Genomic DNA, 25,465 nt, shown 5'->3' with positions numbered 1-25,465 from the left:
ATGCTTATTGGTCATTTATATATATATTCCTAGGTATCTATTATTTTTGGCATAATTGTTAATGGGACTGTTTTCTCAGTTTCTCTTTCTGTGACTTCATTATTGGTGTATCAAAATACAACAGATTTCTGCACATTGATTTTTTATCCTGCAACTTTACTGAATTCGTTTATCAGTTCTAGCAGTTTTTTTGGTGGAGTCTTTTGGGTTTTCTGTATAGAGTATCATGTCATCTGCAAATAGGAAAAGTTTTATTTCTTCCTTACCAATTTGGATGCCTTTTATTCCTTTTTGTTGTCTAATTACTGTGGCCAGGACTTCCAGTATTATGTTAAATAAAGTGTGAGAATAGGCATCCTTGCCTTATTCCTGACCTTAGGGGAAAATGTTGCTTTTCCCTATTGAGAATGTTAGCTGTGGATTTTTCATATAATGCCTTTACTATGTTGAGGTATGTTCTCTACAAACCTTCTTTGTTGAGGGTTTTTATCATGAATGGATGCTGTACATTGTCAAATGCCTTTTCTTCATCTATTGAGAGGATCACATGATTCTTACCCTTCCTGTTACTAATGTGATATCTTATTTGATTGATTTGCAAATACTGAACCACCCTTGCAACCCAGGAATAAATCCCACTTGATTATGGTGAATGATTCTTTCAATGTACTGTTGGATTTGGCCTACTAGTATTTTATTGAGAATTTCTGCATACATGTTCATCAGGGATATTGGACTGTAGTTCGCCTTTCAGTGAAATCTTTATCTGCTTTGGTATGAGAGTAATGCTGGCCTCATAAAATGAATTTGGAAGTTTTCCTTCCTCTCCTACTTCTTGGAATAGTTTGGGAAGAACAGGTGTTAACTCTTCTTTAAATGCTTGGTAGAATTCACCTGTTAAGCCATCTGGCCCTGAACTTCTATTTGTTGGGAGTTTTTGATTACTGATTCAGTTTATTTACTGGTTATTGGTTTGTTTGAATTTCTGTTTCTTCCTGTTTCAGTTTTGGTAGTTTATATTTTTCTAGGAATGTATCCATTTTTTCTTGGTTGACCAACCTGTTGGCATATAGTTTATCATAATATTCTCTTATAATTATTTGCATTTCTGTGGTATTGGTTATTTAGTCTCATCTTTCATTTGTGATCTTATTTGAGTGTCTTTATCTTGATATATCTGGTTAGAGGTTTAATAATTTTATTGATTTATCCAAAGGACGAGCTCCTGATGTCATTGATCTGTTCTATTGTTTTTTCAAACTTCTGTATCATTTATTTCCACTCTAATCCTTTCTTCTGCTGGTTTTGGGTTTTGTTTATCATTCTTTTTCTAGCTCCTTAGGCATAAGTTTATGTTGTTTGAGACTTTTCTTATTTAAGTAGGTGGTATTGCTATAAACTTCCCTCTATAGCCACTTTTGCTGCATCCCAAAGTTTTTGAATTGTTGTATTTTCATTTGTTTCCATGTACTTTAAAAATTTCTTCTTTTATTTCCTGGTGGGCCCATTCATTTTCTAGTAACATGTTATTTAACCTCTATGTATTTGTGATCTTCCCAGATTTTTCTTGTGGTTGACTTCTAGTTTCATAGTGTTGTGGGCAGAAAAGATACCTGGTATGACTTCAGTCTTCTTGAATTTTTTGAGGCTGGTTGTGTGGGCTAATATGTGATTTATTCTGGAGAATATCCCATGTGCACTTGGAAAGACTGTGTATTCTATTGTTTTAGGGAATAACGTTCTGAATAAATCTGTTAAGTCTATCTGATCCAGAGTGTCATTCAAAACTACTGTTTCCTTGTTGATCTTCTGGTTAGATGATCTCTAACTGGAGTTTTGAGTTCCTCTACTATTATTGTATTATCAGTGAGTTCCTTTATGTTTGTTATTAACTGCCTTATGTATTTGGGTGGTCTTATTTTGGGTATATACATATTTACAATTGTTAGATCTTCTTGTTGGTTTGTCCTCTTTATAATGATAGTGTCCTTTTTGTCTCTTTTCAGTCTTTGTTTTAAAGTCTATTTTGTCTAATGTAGGTATGGGTACTCCAGTTTTCTTTTGACATCCATTTTTATGATAGATATTTCTCCATACCCTTACTTTCAATTTGCAGGTGTCTTTAGGTCTGGAACTAGTGTCTTATAGGCAACATATAGATGCGTCTTGTAGTTTTTATCCACATCATAAATGGAAGATTTATTAGTCCATTTACTCTGAATTATTATTGATAGATATGTATTATTATCATTTTACTTTTTGTTTTATGGCTGTTTCTAAAGATTTTCTTTGATCCTTGTCTTTCTGTCTTTCATGTTTTGCTGATTTTCTTTAGTGATATATTTGGATTACTTCCTTTTATTTTTTGCACATTTATTTGTTGTTTTTGATACATGGTTACCATAAGGTTTGTGTATAACCTTTCTATGTAGAGCAGTTTATATTAAGTTGATGGTCATTTAAGTTTGAACCCATTATTTACTATTCTTATCCCCATATTTTACATATATGATGTTATATTTTGTATCCTTTTATTTTGTGAGTTGATTGATTTTTTTACAGAAATATTCATTTTTATTGCTTTTTTTTTTTTTTTTTCCTACCATCGTACTTTCAGTTTTGGTCTTTCTTTTCCACTTACAGTCCCCTTTAATACTTCTTTCAGGGCTGGTTTACTGGACATGAACTCCTTTAGTTTGTTTGTCTGGAAAACTCTTTTTCTCTCCTATTCTGAATGATACCCTTGCAATAGAGTATTCTTAGGCATAGATTTCTCTCATTCAGCACTTTGAATATATCATGTTTCTCTCTTTTGGATTGCAAAGTATTTGGTGAAAAATCTCTTGCTAGCTCTGTGGGTTTTCTTTTTTTTTTTTTAATATTTTATTTATTTATTTGACACAGAGAGAGAGAGAGAGAGAGGTAACAAGTAGAGCAGCAGGCAGAGAGAGAGGGGGAAGCAGGCTCCCCGCAGAGCAGAGAGCCCGATGTGGGGCTCAATCCCAGGACCCTGAGACCATGACCCGAGCCGAAGGCAGTGGCTTAACCCACTGAGCCACCCAGGCGCCCGGCTCTGTGGGTTTTCCCTTGTACATTACTATTTTGTTTTGTCTTGCTACCTTTAGCCACCTTTTTTTTTTTCTTTTCTTTTTCTTTCTTTCTATCTTTTTTTTTTATTATTCGTTTATTTGTTTATTTACAGCATAACAGTGTTCATTGTTTTGGCATCACACCCAGTGCTCCATGCTCTTTTTTTTTTTTTTTTTTTTTTTTTTTTTTTGAGAGAGAGAGAGAGAGAGAATATGAATGTCTGGGAGGGACAGAGCGGGGAGAGAGAATCCCAAGCAGTCTCCATGCCCAATCTGGAGCCTGACATGGGGCTCAATCTCACAACCCTGAGATTATGATCTGAGCCAAAATCAAGAGCTAGACACCTAGACATTTAACTAACTGTGCCATTTAGGCACTCCTGTGGACCTCCTTTTTTGATTTTGATGGGAGTACTCTGTGCTTCTGGATCTGGATATCTATTTCCTTCCCCAATTTAGTGAAGTTTTCAGCTATTATTTCTTTAAATAAATTTTCTGTCCCCATTTTTTTCTCTTTTTGCTCTGAGATTCATAATATGAATGTTATTACTTTTGATGGAGTTATTGAATTCCATAAGTCTATTCTCATTTTGTACAATTCCTTTTTCTATCTTTTGTTCAACTTGATTACTTTACATTACTCTGTTGTCTAGGTCACTAATTCATTCCTCTGGTTCTTTTGCTATTCATTCCATTAAGAATGTTTTTCATTTTGTTTATTGAGCCCTTTATCTCTGCTATGCTATTCCTTATCTCTGTGTTATGGGTCTCACTCATGTCTTCCACTCTTTCCTCAAGTCCGGGAGTATCTATGATTCATTGCTTTAAATTCTCTCTGAGGCATTTTACTTACATCTGTTTTGCTTAGACCTCTGGGTGTGGCCTTGTCCTCTTCTTCCATTTGGATAAATTTCTCTGTCTCATTTTTTTTTCCTTCCTGTGTTTGTTTCTCTGTGTTAAGAAAGTTGGCAATGTTCTCTGTTTTTGAACCAAAGTGACTTTATGAAGAAGAAGTTCTACAGTGCCCTGGTGTGCAGTGTTCCCTGTTCACCAGAATCCTGCACTTCAGGAGAGTATCCCATGTGTGTTGCTTATGTCCTGATTTTGTGTCTGAGTTGCTTTTCTTTTCAGTGCAGTTGTCAGACTGATGCTTTACCTATTATGGGCTGTACTTGCTCTCAGTGATGTTGGTAGGACCCAGGTAGGCCAACTTTGAGAGGGTGTGACTTTGAGGGAATTTGTGAATGGGGCAACACTGTTAGCAAATTTGTGCAGGGCCGCTAGTCCTATGCTAGATCCCCTGAAGTTCTGTGGAAACTGAGGGCTGCATTCCCCCTGGTGGCTGGGGGCACATGGCTGAGGACTATTCACTGGCTGGTTGCAGTGTGCAGCAGTGGCTGCAGTGGGCATATTGGCAGCTTTCACAAAATTGGCACAGAGCCTAGGGCCAAAGCTAGCAGCCTTGGAGTCGGTGAGTCCTCAGAGGAACTCATGGCATACTGCTAGCAGTTTAGGTAGCAAATGCCTGTGTAGCCTGACTCCTGTAGATGGCCCTCTGTTTATGCTGGGGAACAGGGGAGGAAAATTGTGCCTGCCAGCTCCCTCTTTTTCAAAGAAGTTCCTGAACACATTCTGAATCAGTATGAATAAATCTGTCTCCCATTATCTCCTGGTGTTGTGTAAATTGCCATTTTTGTGCTTCCTGTCCAGGTAGGCTGTTGTCTCTTTAACGGCAGTGACCCAGCTATCACTTGCCTTTGTGGCTAGCTCAGTGCTGCATCAGCTGACTTTTAAAGTTTCAGGCTCCAAGTTATACAAACTCATGGAATTCAGCCCCTCTCATTTTCAAAGTCAAAAATGAGGATTAGTCTTCCCCCTTGTCTAGTCCTAGGGACAATTTTTCTGCCCTCTGCATATGCTAGTTCCCCTCCTCCTAAAGGCAGCTTCCTCTGCCTTTTTGTCTTTCCTCAATTTTTAGATGAAGCTTTTTCTCTGTTTTTAGTTGTGGAGTTTGTTTTGCCCTTCTTCAGACTGCAGGGTTTAATCTACTTGGATGTGAATGATACCTAGTTGTAAACACAGATGGTGTGAACTCAGGGTCCTTCTACCCTGCTATCTTCCCCAGCTCCTTCCAGAATCTATTTTTTCTGACCTATGTGAGTCCTCTATTTCTTTGAAAAGTTATATTTCATGTTAAAATTAATTCCTGTATCTTATTATATATTCTTGTTAGTCTTGTCAGATTTATGATATTATTAACTCTTTATATTTTTCTTTTCTTTTCTTTTTTCCCCATTGTATGACTATGAAAGCTTTGAAACACACAGAGGAGTTGAAAAGTTATACTATGAGCATTCATGTATCTATGTGTGTACACACACATACACATACATACTGAGAATGTAGATTTTACAAATATCATTTTGCTATATTTACTTTATAATGTATGTCTATCCATCTATGAACCATAATACTTCTATGGATGCATTTTGAATTAAGTTGCAGATGTCAGTAGGCTTTACCTCTTAAAAACTCAATATGCATATTATTAAATGGAGTTCAGTATTTGTTTATAATACTATTTTCTTATTTTTTTGACATTTAGTTTACACACAGAAAAATCATAAATTTTATTGTACAATTAGATGAGTTTTTACCAGTGTATACACTTGTGTAATCCACCTTTATCAAAATATAGAATATTACTTTACTCATACTCCCTTTCAGTGAGTTCTCCTCAAGTCAACCACTGCTATGATTTTCTTTTTCATCATAGGTTAGTTTTGCTTGTTCAAATTCTAATATAATTATACTGTATGCACTGTTTTGTATATTACTTCTTTTATTTAGCATAACGTTTTTGAGAATCATCCATGTTGCATCTGTCATTAGTGTTTATCATATTTCAACTGGTGAGTGGTAATTTATTGTATGAGTCTAGCACATTTTTGGTTTTGATTCTCTTGTTGGACAGCTGGACTGTTTCTAGGTTGTTAAGTATAAAGCTATTAGGGACATACTTATACAGATTATTATGTGGCCATATGTTATTTTCTGGGATGCATACGTAAGAGTGAAATTTATAAGTCATAGGACAGATAGTGTTATAGAAAATGGCAAGGAAATTTTCCAAAATGTTTGTGTCATTTTATATTCTTACCAACATTTGGTAGTAGTTATTTTTTTATTTAAAAATAATTATTTTACTCATTATGGTAGTTGGACAATGGTATCTTGTAGTTTTAATTGTATTAATTTTTATTTCCTTGATGACTATTTTACTATTTGCTCTCTTTCAGACAGTTCGGCATGGTTTCCCTTATCAGCCCACAGCGTTAGCCTTTGATCCAGTTCAGAAAATCTTGGCTATTGGGACAAGAACAGGTGCTATACGAATGTATCCTTAATTTTTGTTTTATTATTTGTTACATTAATACCAATTACATTTCCTTAAATATTCAGGTAAGTGGAATATGATCAAATAAATTTGGTTTCTTTGAAATGAGTGATGATTGTGAAAGCTCATATTGTCCAGTTCATTGGCATATTTTTAGTGTCTCCGACATAACTATTGATGTCCTTTCTTTAATTCCTTTGGATAAATACCTAGAAGTAGAAGTGCTGAATCATATGGAAGTTCTAGTATTAATTCCTTGAGAAAACTCCATACTGTTTTCCATTGTAACTGTACTAATTTATAGTAACCCTAATAGTGTACAAGAGTTCCCTTTTCTCCATATCCTTTACTTGTTATTTCTTGTCTTTTTGGTAATAGCCATTCTAACAGGTATGAGTTGATATTTCACTGTGGTACTGGTTTGCATTTCTCTGATAATTAGTGATGCCTAGCAACTTTTCATGTATCAGTAGGTCATGTGTAGGCCTTTGAAAAATGTCCTTTCAGATTCTCTGCCCATTTTTTAATGTAATTGTTTTTTATCTTGTTACTGAGTTGTATGAGTTCTTTATATATTTTGGATATTGACCTCTTATCAGATGTGTAATTTATAAACATTTTCTCCCATTTATTTTGTTGTTGGTTTCCTTTGCTGTACAGAAGCTTTTAGTTTGATGTAGTCCTACTTGTTTATTTTTGTCCTGGTATTGTATCCAAAAAATCATCGCCAAGACCAATGTCTAGGAGCTAATTATTGCTTTTATTTTCTTCCTGGAGCTTTATGGTTTCAGGTTTTCTTTTTCAAGTCTTTAATCCATTTTGAGTTAATTTTTTGTTAACATACAATGTATTATTTGCCTTAGGGGTACAGGTCTGTGAATCATCAGGCTTATCCATTTCATAGCACTCACCATAGCACACACCCTCCACAATGCCCACAATCCAGCTACCCTATCCCTACCCCCCTACTCCCCAGGAACCCTCAGTTTATTTTGTGAGATTGAGTCTCTTATAGTTGTCTTCCTCTGAATCCCATCTTGTTTCACTTTTTCCCTCACTACCCCCCATGACCCCACTTTGCCTCTCAGATTCCTTATATCAGAGAGATCATATGATAATTGTCTTTCTCTGATTGACTTATTTCACTTAGCATGATACCCTCTAGTTCCATCCACATCATTGCAAATGGCAAGAATTCATTTCTTTTCATGACTGCATAGTATCCTATTGTATATATATACCACCTCTTCTTTATCCATTCTTCTGTTTTTTTTTTTAATTTATTTTTATTTGTTTATTTACAGCATAACAGTGTTCATTGTTTTGGCATCACACCCAGTGCTCCATGCAGTACGTGCCCTCCCTATTACCCACCACCTGGTTCCTCAACCTCCCCCCCCCCCCCCCCCCCGCCGCCCCTTCATAACCCTCTGGTTGTTTTTCAGAGTCCATAGTCTCTCATGGTTCATCTCCCCTTCCAGTTTCCCTCAACTCCCTCTCCTCTCCATCTCCCCATGTCCTCCATGTTATTTGTTATGCTCCACAAATAAGTGAGACCATATGATACTTGACTCTCTCTGCTTGACTTATTTCGCTCAGCATAATCTCTTCCAGTCCCGTCCATGTTGCTACAAAAGTTGGGTATTCATCCTTTCTGATGGAGGCATAATACTCCATTGTGTATATGGACCACATCTTCCTTATCCATTCATCCGTTGAAGGGCATCTTGGTTCTTTCCACAGTTTGGCGACCGTAGCCATTGCTGCAATAAACATTGGGGTACAAATGGCCCTTCTTTTCACTACATCTGTATCTTTGGGGTAAATACCCAGCAGTGCAATTGCAGGGTCATAGGGAAGCTCTATTTTTAATTTCTTCAGGAATCTCCACACTGTTCTCCAAAGTGGCTGCACTAACCTGCATTCCCACCAACAGTGTAAGAGGGTTCCCCTTTCTCCACATCCTCTCCAACACACGTTGTTTCCTGTCTTGCTAATTTTGGCCATTCTAACTGGTGTTAGGTGGTATCTCAATGTTGTTTTAATTTGAATCTCCCTGATGGCTAGTGATGATGAACATTTTTTCATGTGTCTGATAGCCATTTGTATGTCTTCCTTGGAGAAGTGTCTGTTCATATCTTCTGCCCATTTTTTGATATGATTATCTGTTTTGTGTGTGTTGAGTTTGAGAAGTTCTTTATAGATCCTGGATATAAACCTTTTGTCTGTACTGTCATTTGCAAATATCTTCTCCCATTCCGTGGGTTGCCTCTTTGTTTTGTTGACTGTTTCCTTTGCTGTGCAGAAGCTTTTGATCTTGATGAAGTCCCAAAAGTTCATTTTTGCTTTTGTTTCCTTGGCCTTTGGAGACTTATCTTGAAAGAAGTTGCTGTGGCTGATATCGAAGAGGTTACTGCCTATGTTCTCCTCTAGGATTCTGATAGATTCCTGTCTCACATTGAGGTCTTTTATCCATTTCGAGTTTATCTTTGTGTACGGTGTAAGAGAATGGTCGAGTTTCATTCTTCTCCATATCGCTGTCCAGTTTTCCCAGCACCATTTATTGAAGAGACTGTCTTTTTTCCATTGAATATTTTTTCCTGTTTTGTCGAAGATTATTTGACCATAGAGTTGAGGGTCCATATCTGGGCTCTCCACTCTGTTCCACTGGTCTATGTGTCTGTTTTTATGCCAGTACCACGCTGTCTTGGTGATCACAGCTTTGTAGTAAAGCTTGAAATCGGGTAACGTGATGCCGCCAGTTTTGTTTTTGTTTTTCAACATTTCCTTAGCAATTCGGGGTCTCTTCTGGCTCCATACAAATTTTAGGATTATTTGCTCCAGCTCTTTGAAAAATATCGGTGGAATTTTGATCGGAATGGCATTAAAAGTATAGATTGCTCTAGGCAGTATAGACATTTTAACAATGTTTATTCTTCCAATCCAAGAGCATGGAACAGTCTTCCATCTTTTTTTGTCTTCTTCAGTTTCTTTCATGAGTGTTCTGTAGTTCCTCGAGTACAGGTCCTTTACTTCTTTGGTTAGGTTTATGCCCAGGTATCTTATGGTTCTTGGTGCTATAGTAAATGGAATCGATTCTCTAATTTCCCTTTCTGTATTTTCATTGTTGGTGTATAAGAAAGCCACTGATTTCTGTACATTGACTTTGTATCCTGCCACGTTACTGAATTGCTGTATGAGTTCTAGTAGTTTGGGGGTAGAGTCTTTGGGGTTTTCCAAATAAAGAATCATGTCATCTGCGAAGAGAGAGAGTTTGACTTCTTCCTTGCCAATTTGGATACCTTTTATTTCTCTTTGTGTCTGATTGCCGTTGCTAGAACTTCTAATACTATGTTGAACAAGAGTGGTGAGAGTGGGCATCCTTGTCGTGTTCCTGATCTCAACGGGAAGGCTGCAAGCTTTTTCCCATTGAAGAGATATTTGCTGTGGGTCTTTCATAGATAGATTTTATGAAGTTCAGGAATGTTCCCTCTATCCCTATACTTTGAAGCGTTTTCATCAGGAACGGATGCTGGATTTTGTCAAATGCTTTTTCTGCATCAATTGAGAGGACCATGTGGTTCTTCTCTCTTCTCTTATTGATGTGTTCTATCACACTGATTGATTTGCGAATGTTGAACCAACCTTGCAACCCAGGGATGAATCCCACCTGGTCATGGTGGATAATCTTTTTAATGTGCTGCTGGATCCTGTTTGCTAGGATCTTGTTGAGAATCTTTGCATCCATATTCATCAGTGATATTGGTCTGAAATTCTCCTTTTTGGTAGGGTCTTTGCCTGGTTTGGGGATCAGGGTAATGCTGGCTTCATAAAAAGAGTCTGGAAGTTTTCCTTCTGCTTCAATTTTTTGGAACAGCTTCAGGAGAATTGGTGTTATTTCTTCTTTGAAAGTTTGGTAGAATTCCCCAGGGAATCCGTCAGGTCCTGGGCTCTTGTTTTTTGGGAGGTTTTTGATCACTGCTTCAATCTCATTACTAGATATCGGTCTATTCAGGTTGTCAATTTCTTCCTGGTTCAATTTTGGGAGTTTGTAGCTTTCCAGGAATGCATCCATTTCATCTGGGTTGCTTAGCTTATTGGCATATAACTGTTGGTAATAATTTCTGATGATTGTTTCTATTTCCTTGGTGTTAGTTGTGATCTCTCCCTTTTCATTCATAATTTTATTAATTTGGGCTTTCTCTCTTTTCTTTTGGATTAGTGTGGCCAATGGTTTATCGATCTTATTGATTCTTTCAAAAAACCAGCTTCTAGTTTCATTGATACGTTCTACTGTATCTCTCGTTTCTACCTCATTGATCTCTGCTCTAATCTTGATTATTTCCCTTCTTGCATGTGGAGTTGGTTTGATTTGTTGTTGATTCTCCAGTTCTTTAAGGTGTAGAGACAGCTGGTGTATTCTGGATTTTTCAATGTTTTTGAGGGAGGCTTGGATGGCTATGTATTTCCCACTTAGAACCGCCTTTGCTGTATCCTATAGGTTTTGGACCGAGGTGTCTTCATTCTCATTGGTTTCCATGAATTGTTTAAGTTCGTCTTTGATCTCCTGGTTGATCCAAGCATTCTTAAGCAAGGTGGTCTTTAGCTTCCAGGTGTTTGAGTTCCTTCTGAACTTTTCCTTGTGATTGAGCTCCAGTTTCAAAGCATTGTGATCGGAGAATATGCAGGGAATAATGTCAGTCTTTTGGTATCGGTTGAGTCCTGCTTTGTGACCCAGTATGTGGTCTATTCTGGAGAAGGTTCCATGTGCACTTGAGAAGAATGAATATTCTGTTGTTTTAGGGTGGAATGTTCTGTATACGTCGATGAGGTCCATCTGGTCCAATGTTTCATTCAATGCTCTTATTTCTTTATTAATTTTCTGCTTCGATGATCTGTCTATTTCTGAGAGAGGCGTATTAAGATCTCCTATTATTATTGTATTCGTATCAATATGACTCTTTATCTTGATTAATAGTTTTCTTATGTAATTGGGTGCTCCCATATTGGGGGCATAGATATTCACAATTGTTAGATCGTCTTGGCGGATAGTCCCTTTAAGAATTATGTAGTGTCCTTCTGTATCTCTGACTACAGTCTTTAGTTTAAAATCTAATTTATCTGATATGAGAATCGCTACTCCGGCCTTCTTTTGAGGCCCATTGGCATGAAAGATGCTTCTCCATTCCTTCACTTTCAGTCTGGGTGTATCCTTAGGTTCAAAATGGGTCTCTTGTAGACAACATATGGATGGGTCCTGTCGTTTTATCCAATCTGCAACCCTGTGTCATTTTATGGGCGCATTTAGGCCATTCACATTGAGAGTGATTATTGAGAGATAGGTTTTTATTGACATCGTGTTGCCTTTGAAGTCTTTCTGTCTATAAATTGTTTCTGTATTTCTGTTCAATGATATTCTTAGGATTTTTCCTCTCTTATAGGACCCCCCTTAATATTTCCTGCAGTGTCGGCTTGGTGGTTGCATAGTCTTTTAAGCCTTGCTGGTCTTGGAAACTCTTTATCTCTCCATCCATTTTAAATGTCAGTCTTGCTGGATAGAGTATTCTTGGTTGCATGTTCTTCTCATTTAGTACTCTGAATATATTTTGCCAGCCCTTCCTGGCTTTCCAGGTCTCTGTGGAAAGGTCTGACGTTATTCTAATGGGCTTTCCTCTGTATGTAAGAAGCTTCTTTGTCCTAGCTGCTTTTAAGAGGGTCTCTCTTGAAACAAAATTCCCCATTCTAACAATAAGGTGCCGTGAGGACTTTCGGGAATCTAAAATCTTGGGAGGAGATCTTTCTGCCTCTAGTACATGAACGTTGTTTCCATTCGTGAGATTGGGAAAATTTTCATAGACAACTTCTTCCACTATATCTTCTAGACTTCTTTCTTTTTCTTCCCCTTCAGGGATTCCAATAATTCTGACGTTGGAACGTTTCATGGCATCGTTTATTTCCCTGATTCTGTTTTCGTGGCTTCTGAGCTGTTTGTTCCAGGCTTCCTCCTGATCCTTTCTCTCTATCTGTTTGTCCTCCAGATCACTAATTCTATCTTCTGTCTCAGTTACCCTAGCTTTTAGAGAATTTAGATTGGATTGGAACTCATTGAGAGCATTTTGAACATCATCCCTGGTGGCTTTCAGTTCTGCCCTAACATTGTGAACATCATCCCTGGTGGCTTTCAGTTCTGCCCTAATCAATTCTGTTTGGTCATCCATGGCTTTCTCCAACCTAGCTATTGCCTGGATAATTGTTAGTCTGAATTCCTTTTCTGACATATTGTCTATGTCGATAGCCATTAGCTCTGTTGCAGAAGGCCCATCCTCTGTATTTTTCTTCTGTTGGGTATTCCTCCTCCTAGTCATTTTGGTAAGAGATGACTAAACAGATGCAGCTGGACTTATCGATTGTCGTGCAGTCAATGTGCACCCTGGAACGCTTCTGTGCAATCAGGATTCCACACCCAAATGAGAGAAAAACGAGAAGAAAAAGAAATAGAGAAGAAGAAAGAAAAAAAAAGGGGAAAGAAAAAAGGAAAAAAAAAGAGAGAGAGAGATAGGAAAAAAAGGGAAGATAAAAGAGAAGGCTCAGCCCAAATGGGCCACAAGGTAAGATTTGTGGAGTATACAAACAAAAACAGACAGACGAAAAGAGTGATAAAAGTATATAACAAGAGAAAAAAATATGTATATATAAGCAAAAAAAAAAATGGAAGAACCTCATCAGAAAGAACCCCAAGTATAAGGTTTATATATTATCAGGACAAACACAAATTCACAGAAACACTGACAGAAGGAAAAATTGGGAGAATGGTTATAGATTCTCAGTGTGGGTGAGGAAGGTTATTTTGATTCTTCCTGAAGGTATCTTGATGTTTTTGTTAAGGGACTCAACTTTCCTAAGTTACAGGGGGATTAGAAACTGGTTTGCCTATAGGGGTAGCATTGATTGGGGAAAGGGGATTACCTTGGAGTTTAACTCTATATGTATAGTAGAAAATAAAAATTAAAAAAAGAATAAACTAGACTAAACTAAGTTAAAATTAAAAAAGAATTAAAAAAATAGAAAAACAAGAAAAACACGGGTGTATGTATCAAAAAGTTCAGGTTAGAAGGTTATTAAAGAATTTGATGTACTGGACATCTCGGTGTGATGGTAAATAGGTTAAAAAATTATCTGTATGTATAAAAAAAAAAGAACCAGAATATTGGTAAAGAGTTAAAAATAAAAGTTGTATTTATGAAGTAGTGTTGTTTGTTCTCTTGTAGTCTTTTTTTTTTTTTTTTCCTTCCTGGTTGGTTTTCTGGGGGAGGGGCCTGCCACGTGGGTTTTCAGACAATGATGTTCCCTGAGTTAGGTCCTCCCGCTCCCCTCAAGGGGGTGAGCTCTTTTTTTTTTTTTTCAGGAAACTGTTTTTTTCAGCCTTTTGTTCTCTGGGGGTTTTTATGTTCTTTCATCTGCTTTCTCTCGCCTTGACAGCTTTTGATGGTTTTTGGAGGTTTAGAGGAGAGCAAACAGCACCCCAACCTCTCTCTCAGAGAGAAGCCTCAGACTGTTTTGCAAAAGCTGCTGGCAGAGTTGGTTCTGAGTCACTGTCCCTGGGGATGCAGGAGCTCCTCATTGTACCCAAAACCAGGGCAGCGGTGGCTGTCTGGGCAGCTCCAGACCGCCAGAGAGGTTCGGAGCAGAGATCGCACACTGAGATTTTCCCGCTGTCCCGGGCTGGGAATGTCTGGTTTTTCCGGCTGCCAGAACTCCAGGCTAGCGCCTATGAGCACCTTTCCCAAGGGAGGGTGTGGGACGCGCACGTTTCAGGATTGCCGTCTGGCCAGGCTCCCAGCCCCTCACGGGAGCCAGACCCCACTCGTTCTCGGGCGCGCTGGCGTTCAGGTGCACTGGCCGCTCAGGGACAGAGACCTGATTTCTCCGCCGCACTCTCTCTTGCTCCGCGCCAGGGGAGGCTGTCCTGGGTCCGGGGACTTAGGTCCCTGACCCTAACTGCCCAGGTTCCCATTATTACCCCCCGCGATCCTTTGCTGTTTGTTTTTTGAGTGCTTTCAACCAGACTCCCAAGTTAATGCTGGTCCCCAGACACAGAGCACTCTCGTGTTGGGGTGTTACTTTCCGATCGGTCACCTCTGGTGGCTCCCTCCCCCTTTTGTTTATCTTCCGATATCAGTCGGATGTTCCCAGTCTGCTTTACTGCCACTGGCGTCTTCTGCTCCTGTAGAGATCCAGACGTGTATAATTCTGATCTCAGGCTGATTTCATGGGTGGTCAGAGTTCTTTGGTAGGTAATCAGCTCACTTTAGGGTACAGGTTGAAATGGTGCCTCCTCCTACTTCCCCGCCATCTTGACTCCCCTCTATCCATTCTTCTGTTGATGGACATTTAGGTTTCTTCCATAGTTTGGCTATTGTGGACATTGCTGCTATAAACATTCAGGAGCATGTGCTCCTTCAGATCACTACATTTGTATCTTTAGGGTAAATACCCAGTAGTGTGATTGCTGGATCATAGGGTAGCTCTGTTTTCAACTTTAGAGGAACCTCCACACTGTTTTCCAGAGTGGCTTCACCAGCTTGCATTCCCACCAACAGGGTAAGAGGGTTCCCCTTTCTTCACATTTTCACCAGCATCTGTCATTTCCTAACTTGTTAATTATAGCCTTCCTGACTGGTGTGAGGTGGTATTTCATTGTGGTTTTGATTTGTAGTTCCCTGATGCCGAATGATGTGGAACACTTTTTCATGTATCTGTTGGCCATCTGGATGTCTTCTTTGCAGAAGTGTCTGTTCATGTCCTCTGCCCATTTCTTGATTGGATTATTTGTTCTTTGGGTGTTGAGTGTGATAAGTTCTTTATAGATTTTGGATACTAGCCCTTTATCTGATATGTCATTTGCGAATATCTTCTCCCATTCTGTGGGTTGTCTTTTGGTTCTGTTGACTGTTTCCTTTGCTGTGCAAAAGCTTTTGATCTTGATGAAGTCCCAATAGTTCATTTTTGTCCTTGCTTCCCTTGCCTTTGGTGATGTTTCTAGGAAGAAGTTGCTGTGGCTGAGGTCAAAGAGGTTGCTGCCTGTGTTCTCAAGGATTTTGATAGATTTCTTTCTCACATTGAGGTCTTTCATCCATTTTGAGTCTATTTTTGCATGTGGTGTAAGGAAATAGTTCAGTTTCATTCTTCTGTCTGTGGCTGTCCAGTTTCCCCAACACCATTATTGAAGAGACTGTCTTTTTTCCATTGGATGTTCTTTCCTGTTTCGTCAAAGATTAGTTGACCATAGATTTGAGGGTACATTTCTGGGTTCTCTATTCTGTTCCATGAATCTATGTGTCTTTTTGTGCCAGTACCATCCTGTTTTGATGATGACAGCTTTGTAATAGAGCTTAAAGGTTGGAATTATGATGCCACCAACTTCGGCTTTCTTTTTCAACATTCCTCTGGCTATTCAGGGTCTTCTCTGGTTCCATATAAATTTTAGGATTATTTGTTCCATTTCTTTGAAGAAAGTTGATGGTATTTTGATAGGGATTGCATTAAATGTGTAGGTTGCTCTAGGTAGCATAGACATTTTCCCAATATTTGTTCTTCTAATCCATGAGATTAGAACACTTTTCATTTCTTTGTGTCTTCCTCAATTTCTTTCAGGAGTATTCTATAGTTTTCTGAGTACGGATTCTTTGCCTCTTTGGTTATGTTTATTCCTAGGTATCTTATGGTTTGGGATGCAACTATAAATGGAATCAACTCCTTAATTTTTCATTCTTCTATATCCTGACACTTTACTGAATTCCTGTATGAGTTCTAGGAGTTTTGGAGTGGAGTCTTTTGGGTTTTCTACATAAAGTATCTTATCATCTGCAAAGAGTGAGAGTTGTATTTGCCAATTTGGATGCCTTTTATTTCTTTTTGTTGTCTGATTGCTGAGGCTAGGACTTCCAGTACTATGTTGAATAGCAGTGGTGATAGTGGACATCCCTGCCACCTTCCTGACCTTAGCAGAAAAGCTCTCAGTTTTTCCCCATTGAGAATGATATTTGCTGTGGGTTTTTCATAGATGGCTTTGATGATATTGAGGTATGTACCCTCTATGCCTACACTGTGAGAAGTTTTGATCAAGAAAGGATGCTGTACTTTTCAGCATCTATTGAGAATATCATATGGTTCTTGTTCTTTCTTTTATTAATGTATTGTATCACATTGATTTATTGGCAGATGTTGAACCAATCTTGCAGCCCAGGAATAAATCCCATGTGGTCATGGTGAATAATCCTTTTAATGTACTGTTCGATTCCATTGGTTAGTATTTTGGTGAGAATTTTTGCATTTGTGTTCATCCAGGATATTGGAATAATTCTCTTTTTTGGTGGGGTCTTTGTCTGGTTTTGGGATCAAGGTATTGCTGGCCTCATAAAATGAGTTTGGAAGTCTTCCTTCCATTTCTATTTTTTGGAGCAATTTCAGGAGAATGGGAATTAATTCTTCTTTAAATGTTTGGTAGAATTTCCTTGGGAAGCCATCTGGTTCTGGGCTCTTGTTTTTTGGGAGATTTTTTGATGACTGCTTCAATCTCCTTACCGGTTATAGGTCTTTTCAGGTTTTCTATTTCTTCCTGGTTCAGTTGTGGTTCAGTTCAGTGCAGTAGAGACTAGTTTATATGTCTCAAGGAATGCATCCTTTTCTTCCAGATTGTCTAATTTGCTGGTGTATAGTTGCTCATAATATGTTCTTATGATTGTTTGTATTTCTTCAGTGTTGGTTGAGATCTCTCCTCTTTCATTCATGATTTTATGAATTTGGGTCCTTTTTCTTTTCCTTTTGATAAGTCTGGCCAGGGGTTTATCAATCTTATTAATTCTTTCAAAGAACCAGCTCCTAGTTTCGTTTATTTGTTCTACTGTTCTTTTGGTTTCTATTTCATTGATTTCTGCTCTGATCTTTATTATCTCTCTTCTCTTGCTGGGTTTAGGCTTTCTTTGCTGTTCTTTCTCCAGCTTCTTTAGGCATAGGGCTAGGTTGTGTACTTGAGACCTTTCTTGTTCCTTGAGAAAGGGTTGTATCACTATATATTTTCCTCTCAGGATTGACTTTGCTGTGTCCCACAGATTTTGAACAGTTGTGTTTTCATTTTCATTTGTTTCCATGAATTTTTTCAGTTCTTTAATTTCCTGGTTGACCCATTCATTCTTTAGTAGGATGCTCTTTATCCTCCATGTATTTGAATTCTCTCCAAATTTCCTCTTGTGATTGAGTTCTAGCTTCAGAGCATTTGGTATGAAAATACGCAGGGAATGATCCCAGTCTTTTGGTTCTGGTTGAGATCTGGTTGATTTGTGACCCAGGATGTGGTCTATTCTGGAGAATGTTCAATGTGCACTAGAGAAGAATGTGTATTCTGTTGCTTTCAGATGGAATGTTCTGAACATATCTGTGATGTCCATCTACTCCAGTGTGTCATTTAAGGCCTTTATTTCCTTTTTGATCTTTTGCTTAGATGATCTGTCCATTTCAGTGAGGAGGGTATTAAAGTTCCCTATTATTATTGTATTATTGTTGATATGTTTCTTTGATCTAGTTATTTTTTTTAATTTGTTTATTTTCAGCGTAACAGTATTCATTGTTTTTGTACCACACCCAGTGCTCCATGCAATACGTGCCCTTTCTATTACCCATCACCTGCTTCCCCAACCTCCCACCCCCCACCCCTTCAAAACCCTCAGGTTCTTTTTCAGAGTCCATAGTCTCTCACGGTTCATCTCTGCTTCCAATTTCTCTCGAATCCCTTCTTCTCTCCATCTCCCCATGTCCTCCATGTTATTTGTTTTGTTCCACAAATAAGTGAAACCTGTTTGTTCTAGTTATTAATTGGTTTATATCGTTGGCTTCTCCCATGTTAGGGGCATAAATATTTACAATTGTTAGATCTTATTGGACAGACCCTTTGAGTATGATATAGTGTCCTTCCTTATCTCTTATTATAGTCTTTGGCTTAAAATCTAATTTATCTGATTAAGGATTGCCACCCCAGCTTTCTTTTGATGTCCATTAGCATGGTAAATTGTTTTCCACCTCTTCACTTTAAATCTGGAGGTGACTTTGGGTCTAAAATGAGTTTCTTATAGACAGCATATTGATGGGTTTTGTTTTTTTATCCATTCTGATAGTCTTTTGATCGGGGCATTTAGCCCATTTACACTCAGGATAACTATTGAGAGATATGAATTTAGTGCCATTGTCTTGTCTGTAAGGTGACTGTTACTGTATATTGTCTCTGTTCCTTTCTGGTCTACCATTTTTTAGGCTCTCTCTTTGCTTCGAGGACCCCTTTCAATATTTCCTGTAGGGCTGGTTTGGTGTTTACAGATTCTTTTAGCTTTTGTTTTTCCTGGAAGCTTTTTATCTCTACTTCTATTTTCAATGAATAGCTGGATATAGTATTCTTGGCTGCTTGTTTTTCTCATTTAGTGCTCTGAATGTATCATGCCAGTTCTTTCTGGCCTGCCAGGTCTCTGTGGATAAGTCTGCTGCCAATCTAATATTTTTACCATTGTATGTTACAGACTTCTTGTCCCAGGCTGCTTTTAAGATTTTCTCTTTGTCACTAAGACTTACAAGTTTTACTATTAGATGATGGAGTATGGACCTATTTTTTATTTTGAGGGGGGGTTCTCTGCACCTCCTGGATTTTGATGCTTGTTCCCTTTGCCATATTAGGGAGATTCTCTACAGTAATTTGCTCCAATATACCTTCTGCTTCCCTCTCTCTCTATTCTTTTTCTGGAATCCCAATTATTCTAATGTTGTTTCATCTTATCATATCACTTATCTCTCGAATTCTCCCCTCGTGGTCCAGTAGCTGTTTGTCTCTCTTTTGCTCAGCTTCTTTATTCTCCATCATTTGGTCTTCTATATCACTAATTCTCTCTTCTGCCTCATTTATCATAGCAGGAAGAGTCTCCATTTTTGATTGCACCTCATTAATAGCTTTTTTGATTTCAGCTTGGTTATAATTTAGTGATTTTATTTTTCCAAAAAGGGCTTTTATTTCTCCAGACATGGTTTCTCTATATCTTCCATGCCTTTTTGGAGCCCAGCTAGCACCTTGAGGATCGTCATTCTAAACTCTAGATCTGACATACTACCAATGTCCATATTGATTAGGTCCCTAGCCTTCGGTACTGCCTCTTGTTCTTTTTTTTTTTTTTTTTTTTTTTTTTGTGGTGAGTTTTTCCACCTTGTCATTTTATCCAGATAAGAATATATGAAGGAGAGAATAAAACAGACAAAGAATGGAAAGGCCCCAGAAAAGGCCCCATTAACTTTCTAATCAAATCAGAAGAGACCCCAAATCGTGGAGAGAAGAAAGTGGGTAAAAAGAAGTTCAAAAAAATAAAAAAAACAAGAAAAGAAAAAAGAAATATATATTAGACTGGTGAGTAGAACAGAGCCACCCACTTAATTCTGGGCATATTTTGGTATCTTAGAAGAAACTACCTCCCAAAATTTTAAAGAAAGAATAACTTACATATATATATACAAAAATATGGGTAAATACAGTGAAGGGCTGGAATATGACTGTAAAGGTGAAAATTTTTTAAAATTCTAAAAAAGGAGTTGATAAATTGGTTGGGAAAAAAAAGAAAAAGAAAGTGGAGAGAATTTGCTCAGGCTGGATACTAGAACAAAGCCCTGTGCCAGATTTAGGCTATATTTTGATCTATTAGAAGAAGTTTTATCCCAAATTTTTTTAGAAGAAAAAACCCTACATGTATACAAAAAATAAAGTTAGATACAATGAAGGATAAAATATGACTATAATAATGAATGTTTAAAAAGATTTTTTTTTTTTATTTGTCACACAGAGATCACAAGTAGGGAGAGAGGCAGGCAGAGAGAGAGAGGGAGAAGCAGGCTTCCTGCTGAGCAGAGAACCCGATGTGGGGCTCAATCCCAGGACCCTGGGTTCATGACCTGAGACGAAAGCATAGGCTTTAACCCAGTGAGCCACCCACACGCCCCAAAAAGATTTTTTTTTTTGAAAGGTATTGTTAAGATAAACTAGTTGAAAAAAATGTTAAAAGAGTGGGGTTATGGACATTGGGGAGGGTATGTGCTATGGTGAGTGCTGTGACGTGTGTAAACCTGGCGAGTCACAGACCTGTACCCCTGGGGATAAAAATACATGATATGTTTATAAAAAAATTAAAAATTAAAAATTTTTAAAAAAGCTAAAAGAGGAAAGAGTAAAAGTTAAGAAAAATTAGAGTAAGAGAAAAAATAAAATAAAATAAATTAATTAACTTTGTAAGACTAAAGAATCATGGGGAGAACGCCATGAATTCCACGCTTTGCTTTCTCCTCCTCTGAAATTCCACTGTTCTCCTTGATAAGTGAGCTTGATCTTACCTGGATTTCTTGCTGATCTTCTGGGGGAGGGACCTGTTGTAGTGATTCTCAAGTGTCTTTGCCCGAGGTGGAATTTCACTGCCCTCATCAGGGGCTCAGCTAAGTAATCTCCTCGGGTTCGCTCTCGGGAGCTTTTGTTCCCTGAACACTTTCTGTAGAGTTCTGGAGGACAGGAATGAAAATGGCAGCCTCCCAATCTCCAATCCAGAGGAGCCAAGAACTCAGGGCCCACTCCTCAGTGCGCCCTCAGAGAAAGCGTTCAGTCACTCCCGTCTCCCTGGCCTCTGGCTGCACTCCAAGCTCACCTGGCCTGTGACTGATTGTCTCTGTCTCTGGCACACAGCCCCACCTGGAGTCTTCAAACCCAGCAGATCCCTGCTGCTCTTCCAAGGGGTTCTCCCTGAATCTGCCACTTGTGGGGTCCTTTTTCAAAGAGCAGTGGCTTGACTGCCACGTATCACAGTTTAAGGTAACCCCAAGTTGAGAGCTCACTCCTTGGCTCCGTCTCAGTATCTGGCTTCCCCGCTCTAATACCTGTGAGCTCCTTGGTACTCAGACACCCCCAATCCTTCTGTGACCCCGTGGTCCCTGAGACCATGCTGTCCCCGCAAGAGATCCACCCTTGCTTAGCCTCTGGCGTGATGTCCCTTGGTGGAGCAGACTTTTAAAAGCTCTGATTTTGTGCTCCATTGCTCTGCCGCTTGCTAGAGCTAGCCCCACCCCGCACAGTCTATCTTCCCGTCACTTCGGATTCACTTCTCTGCAGGTTCTACCTTTTGAACGTGGTCGATTTTCTGTTTCTAGAATTGCTGCTCTTCTTTTCTCCGATCTCCTGTTGGATTTTTAGGTGTTCAGAATGGTTTGATAAACTATCTAGCTGATCTTCTGCTACCTGATGTCATCTCAGCCTGCTACTCCTCCTCTCCAAATTCAATGTTTTTTTACTATGTTCTTAGAACTGTGCAATAATCACCATAATAACTCTTAAAACATATCAGCCCAAAAAGAAACCCTGTTACTATTAGCAATTACTCCTTATTTTCCCTCTGTCCTCCAGTCCCAGGCTAGCTCCAGCCTAATTTCTGTCTCTATAGATTTTTCTATTCTGGACATATCATATAATGGAATCACAGAATATGTGGTCTTTTGTGACTGGCTTAGTTAACTTAATACAAATAATATTACATTGTATGGATATAACAACTCATTTATTCAGTTGCTTTTTATTTTATTTGATCAATTGTTAGACATTTAGATTATTTTTACTTTCTGGTTATTATATATAATGTGTGAACTTTTTTTTTAATTAATTAATTTTTTTTTCAGCATAACAGTATTCATTGTTTTTGCACAACACCCAGTGCTCCATGCAATACGTGCCCTCCCTATTACCCACCACCTGGTTCTCCCAACCTCCCACCCCACCCCTTCAAAACCCTCAGGTTGTTTTTCAGAGTCCATATTCTCTTATGGTTCGCCTCCCCTTCCAATTTCCCTCAACTTCCTTCTCCTCTATACAGATTTTTGTGTGGACATATTTTAATTTGTCTTGGGTATACTCTCAGAAGACAAATTGTCTTGGGTATACACTCAGAAGAAAAATTGCTGCATTATGTGCTAACAGTCATTTTGAGGAAATTCTGTATTGTGCTCCAAAGAGGTTAAATGGTTTTACCTTACCACCAGCAATGTATTAGGTCAATTTCTCCATATCTTCCATATAGATATGGAGCATATTCCAACATTAGTTATCTGTCTTTTTTATTATAACCATACTTATTAGATATGAAGTGGTATCTTATGAATTGCTCTTAATTGGCATTTCCCTAATGACTAGTGATGATGAGCATCTTTTTATGTATTTGTTGGTAGTTTGTATATCTTCTTTGGAGAAATATTTTTTCAAATTTCTTTCCTATTTTTAATTGTTTTTTTTTCTTTTTTTAACTTGTAATATTTCTTTATAAATTCTGGATACAAGTCCTGTATCAGATTTATGATCTGTAAGTTTTTTCTTCTTTTTTTTGGGTTGTCTTTTCATTTTCTTGATGGTATTTTTTTTAAAACACAAAAGTTTTTGATTTTTATGAAATTCAGTGTGTGTGTGCGTGTGTGTGTATAATTTTTTTATGTTTTTGATGTAATACCTAAGAAGTCATTGCCTAAATTAAGGTTGCAAAAATTTACTCCCATTTTCCTCTAATAGTTTTATGATTTTAGTTTTACATTTAAGTCTATGATTCATTTTGAGTTAATTTTTTAATGTGGTGTAAAGGAGGGATTTATATTTATTTTATTGCATGTAGATATTCAGTTGTAACACTAATTCCTGAAAAAAAATTCTATCCCCATTTAATTGTTTTGATATCCTTATTGAAAATCAACTTGCTAAATGTGTAATAATTTCGAGAACCTTAGTACTGTTTCATTTATTTATATGTCTGTCCCTATCCAATAGAATATTGGATATCATTGTTTTGATTACTGTAGCTTTCTTTACATCTTGAAATTAGGAAACTCGAGTCTTCCGATTCTATTCTTTTTCAAGATCATTTAGGTATTTTGGGTCTCTAGAATGTTCATATAGAGTTTAGGATTAGCTTTTCAATTTTTGTAAAAAAAAAAAAAAAAAAGGCCAGCTGGGAATTTGATAGGATTTGCATTAATTTTGAAGATCAATTTGCCACTCTAACAATAGTTTTGATCTATGAATATGGGATGTCTTCTCACTTACTAGTTCTTAAATTTTTTGATGGTGTTTTATAGTTTATAGTTTTTATAGTTTTTAGTTTTTAGAATATAAATTTTGCACTTCTTTTGAGTATTTTATTCCTGAATATTTTATTTCACTGTTGGATCTTGTTAGTATATAGAAACATAGTTGGTTTTTGTATGTGAGTTTTGTAAACTGAAGCCTTGCTGAACTCCTTTATTCATCCTACTAATTTTTAGTATGTTTTTTAGGATTGTGTATGTGCAAGATCTTGTCAACTACAAATAGTTGTAGTTCTTTCTCTCTAATCTGAATGTCTTTTATTTATTTTTCTTGCCTAACTATCCTGGGTATAAACTCCAATACATTGTTAAATAGAAGTGGTAGGAGCAGGCATTTTTGTCTTCCTGAAATCAGAGACGCATTCACTGTTTCACTAGTATGATATTAGCAGTTGGTTTTTTGTATATGTGCTTTATAAGACTGAAGAAATCTCCTTCTATTCTTAATTCATGGAGAGTTTTTTTAAGGTATTTTCTCAAATTCTTTTTTGTGCACCTTCTGAGATGACCAAGTTTTTTTTGTTCTATTGATATGGTATATTGATTGATTTTCCGATGTTAAAACAATCTTGCATTCCTGGGGTAAATCTCACCAGGTCATGATAAATGATTCTTATTACATCTTGCTGGTTTCAGTTAGCTTCTATTTTGTTGAGGATATTTGTGTCTATATTAATAAATTATGATTTTTAGTTTTTTGTCTTTGTGATGTCTTTCTTTTTCTGGTATCAGGATAATACTGACTTAATAAAGTTTTGAAATGCTTCCTCTTCTGATTTTTAGAAGAATTAATGAAGAACAAGTATAAATCTTAATTGTTTGGTAGAATTCACCAGCGAAGCCATCTGTCCCTGTGCTTTTCATTCTGAGTAGTTATTTGATTACTAAATTAATCTTTATAAAGGTCTATTTAAATTTTTTACTTCTTTTCAAGTCAGTTTCAATAGTTCGTGACTTTCTAGGAATGTCTTCATTTAATATCAATTATCTAATTTTTTGTTATATAATTGTTTACAATATCCCCTTATACTCTTTTTTAATCTTTGTGGTTTGTCCAATTTTTTTTACTAACTTTAATTATTTGAGTATTCTTTCTTTTACTCTTAGTTGATCTATCTAAATATTTATAAATTTTATTGATTTTTTTTTGAAGGAATCAACTTTTGGTTTCATTGATTCTCTTTATTTCTCTATTCTTTGTTTACATACACATCTTTATCATCTCCTTTCTTTTGACTGTCTGGCTCTAGTTTATTCTACTTCTGTAATTTCTCATATTGAAATGTTAGATTATGGAATTGAGATCTTTTGTATAGATGCTTATAGCTATTAATTTCAATATCAGAACTGCTTTAGTTGTATTACCTTTTATCCCTTATTATACTGTTTTCATTTTCACTCATTCTCAAATTATTTTTTAATTTTCCTTGTGACATCTTTGATCTATTGGTTATATAGGGGTATGCTGTGTAATTTTCATATATTTTTGAATTTCCCAAATTTATTTCTGTTACTGATTTTGAACTTCACTCCATTGTGGTCAGAGAACATAATTTATATGTTTCAATCCTTGATTTATTGAGGCTTGTCTTATGGCCTAATTTTAACTTCTGCATACAAATGTCTTGGAAATCATCACTCCCATCCTTACAACAATCAAGTGTTCATTAGACTTAAAATTAACCTTTCCTGAACCTATTGGAGAACTGAGTTTACAGGGAAAGTCTCTACCCCCAAATCTGGAAAGAAAACAAATCTAGAAAGTCACAGCTGGTACAGAAGCTGCTGGAGA

The 25,465-nt window shown here is 37.2% G+C and overlaps 1 protein-coding gene across 8 annotated transcripts in view; it reads left to right on the top strand.

Moving 5' to 3' along the window:
• Positions 1 to 25,465, top strand: part of STXBP5L (syntaxin binding protein 5L) — a 428,205-nt gene that overhangs the window by 81,405 nt on the left and 321,335 nt on the right. For all 8 annotated transcript variants that reach the window (XM_046003923.1, XM_046003924.1, XM_046003920.1 and 5 more), the window contains exon 3: positions 6,389 to 6,486. In XM_046003923.1, coding sequence (XP_045859879.1) covers positions 6,389 to 6,486 — 98 coding nt within the window. The remainder of the gene's footprint in view (positions 1 to 6,388; positions 6,487 to 25,465) is intronic.

The sequence above is a fragment of the Meles meles genome, chromosome 4 (genome assembly GCF_922984935.1).
Source record: "Meles meles chromosome 4, mMelMel3.1 paternal haplotype, whole genome shotgun sequence".
Taxonomy (NCBI): Eukaryota; Metazoa; Chordata; class Mammalia; order Carnivora; family Mustelidae; genus Meles; species Meles meles.
Note: the sequence above shows the minus strand (reverse complement) of the source record. Positions and strands in the feature narration are given on the sequence as shown.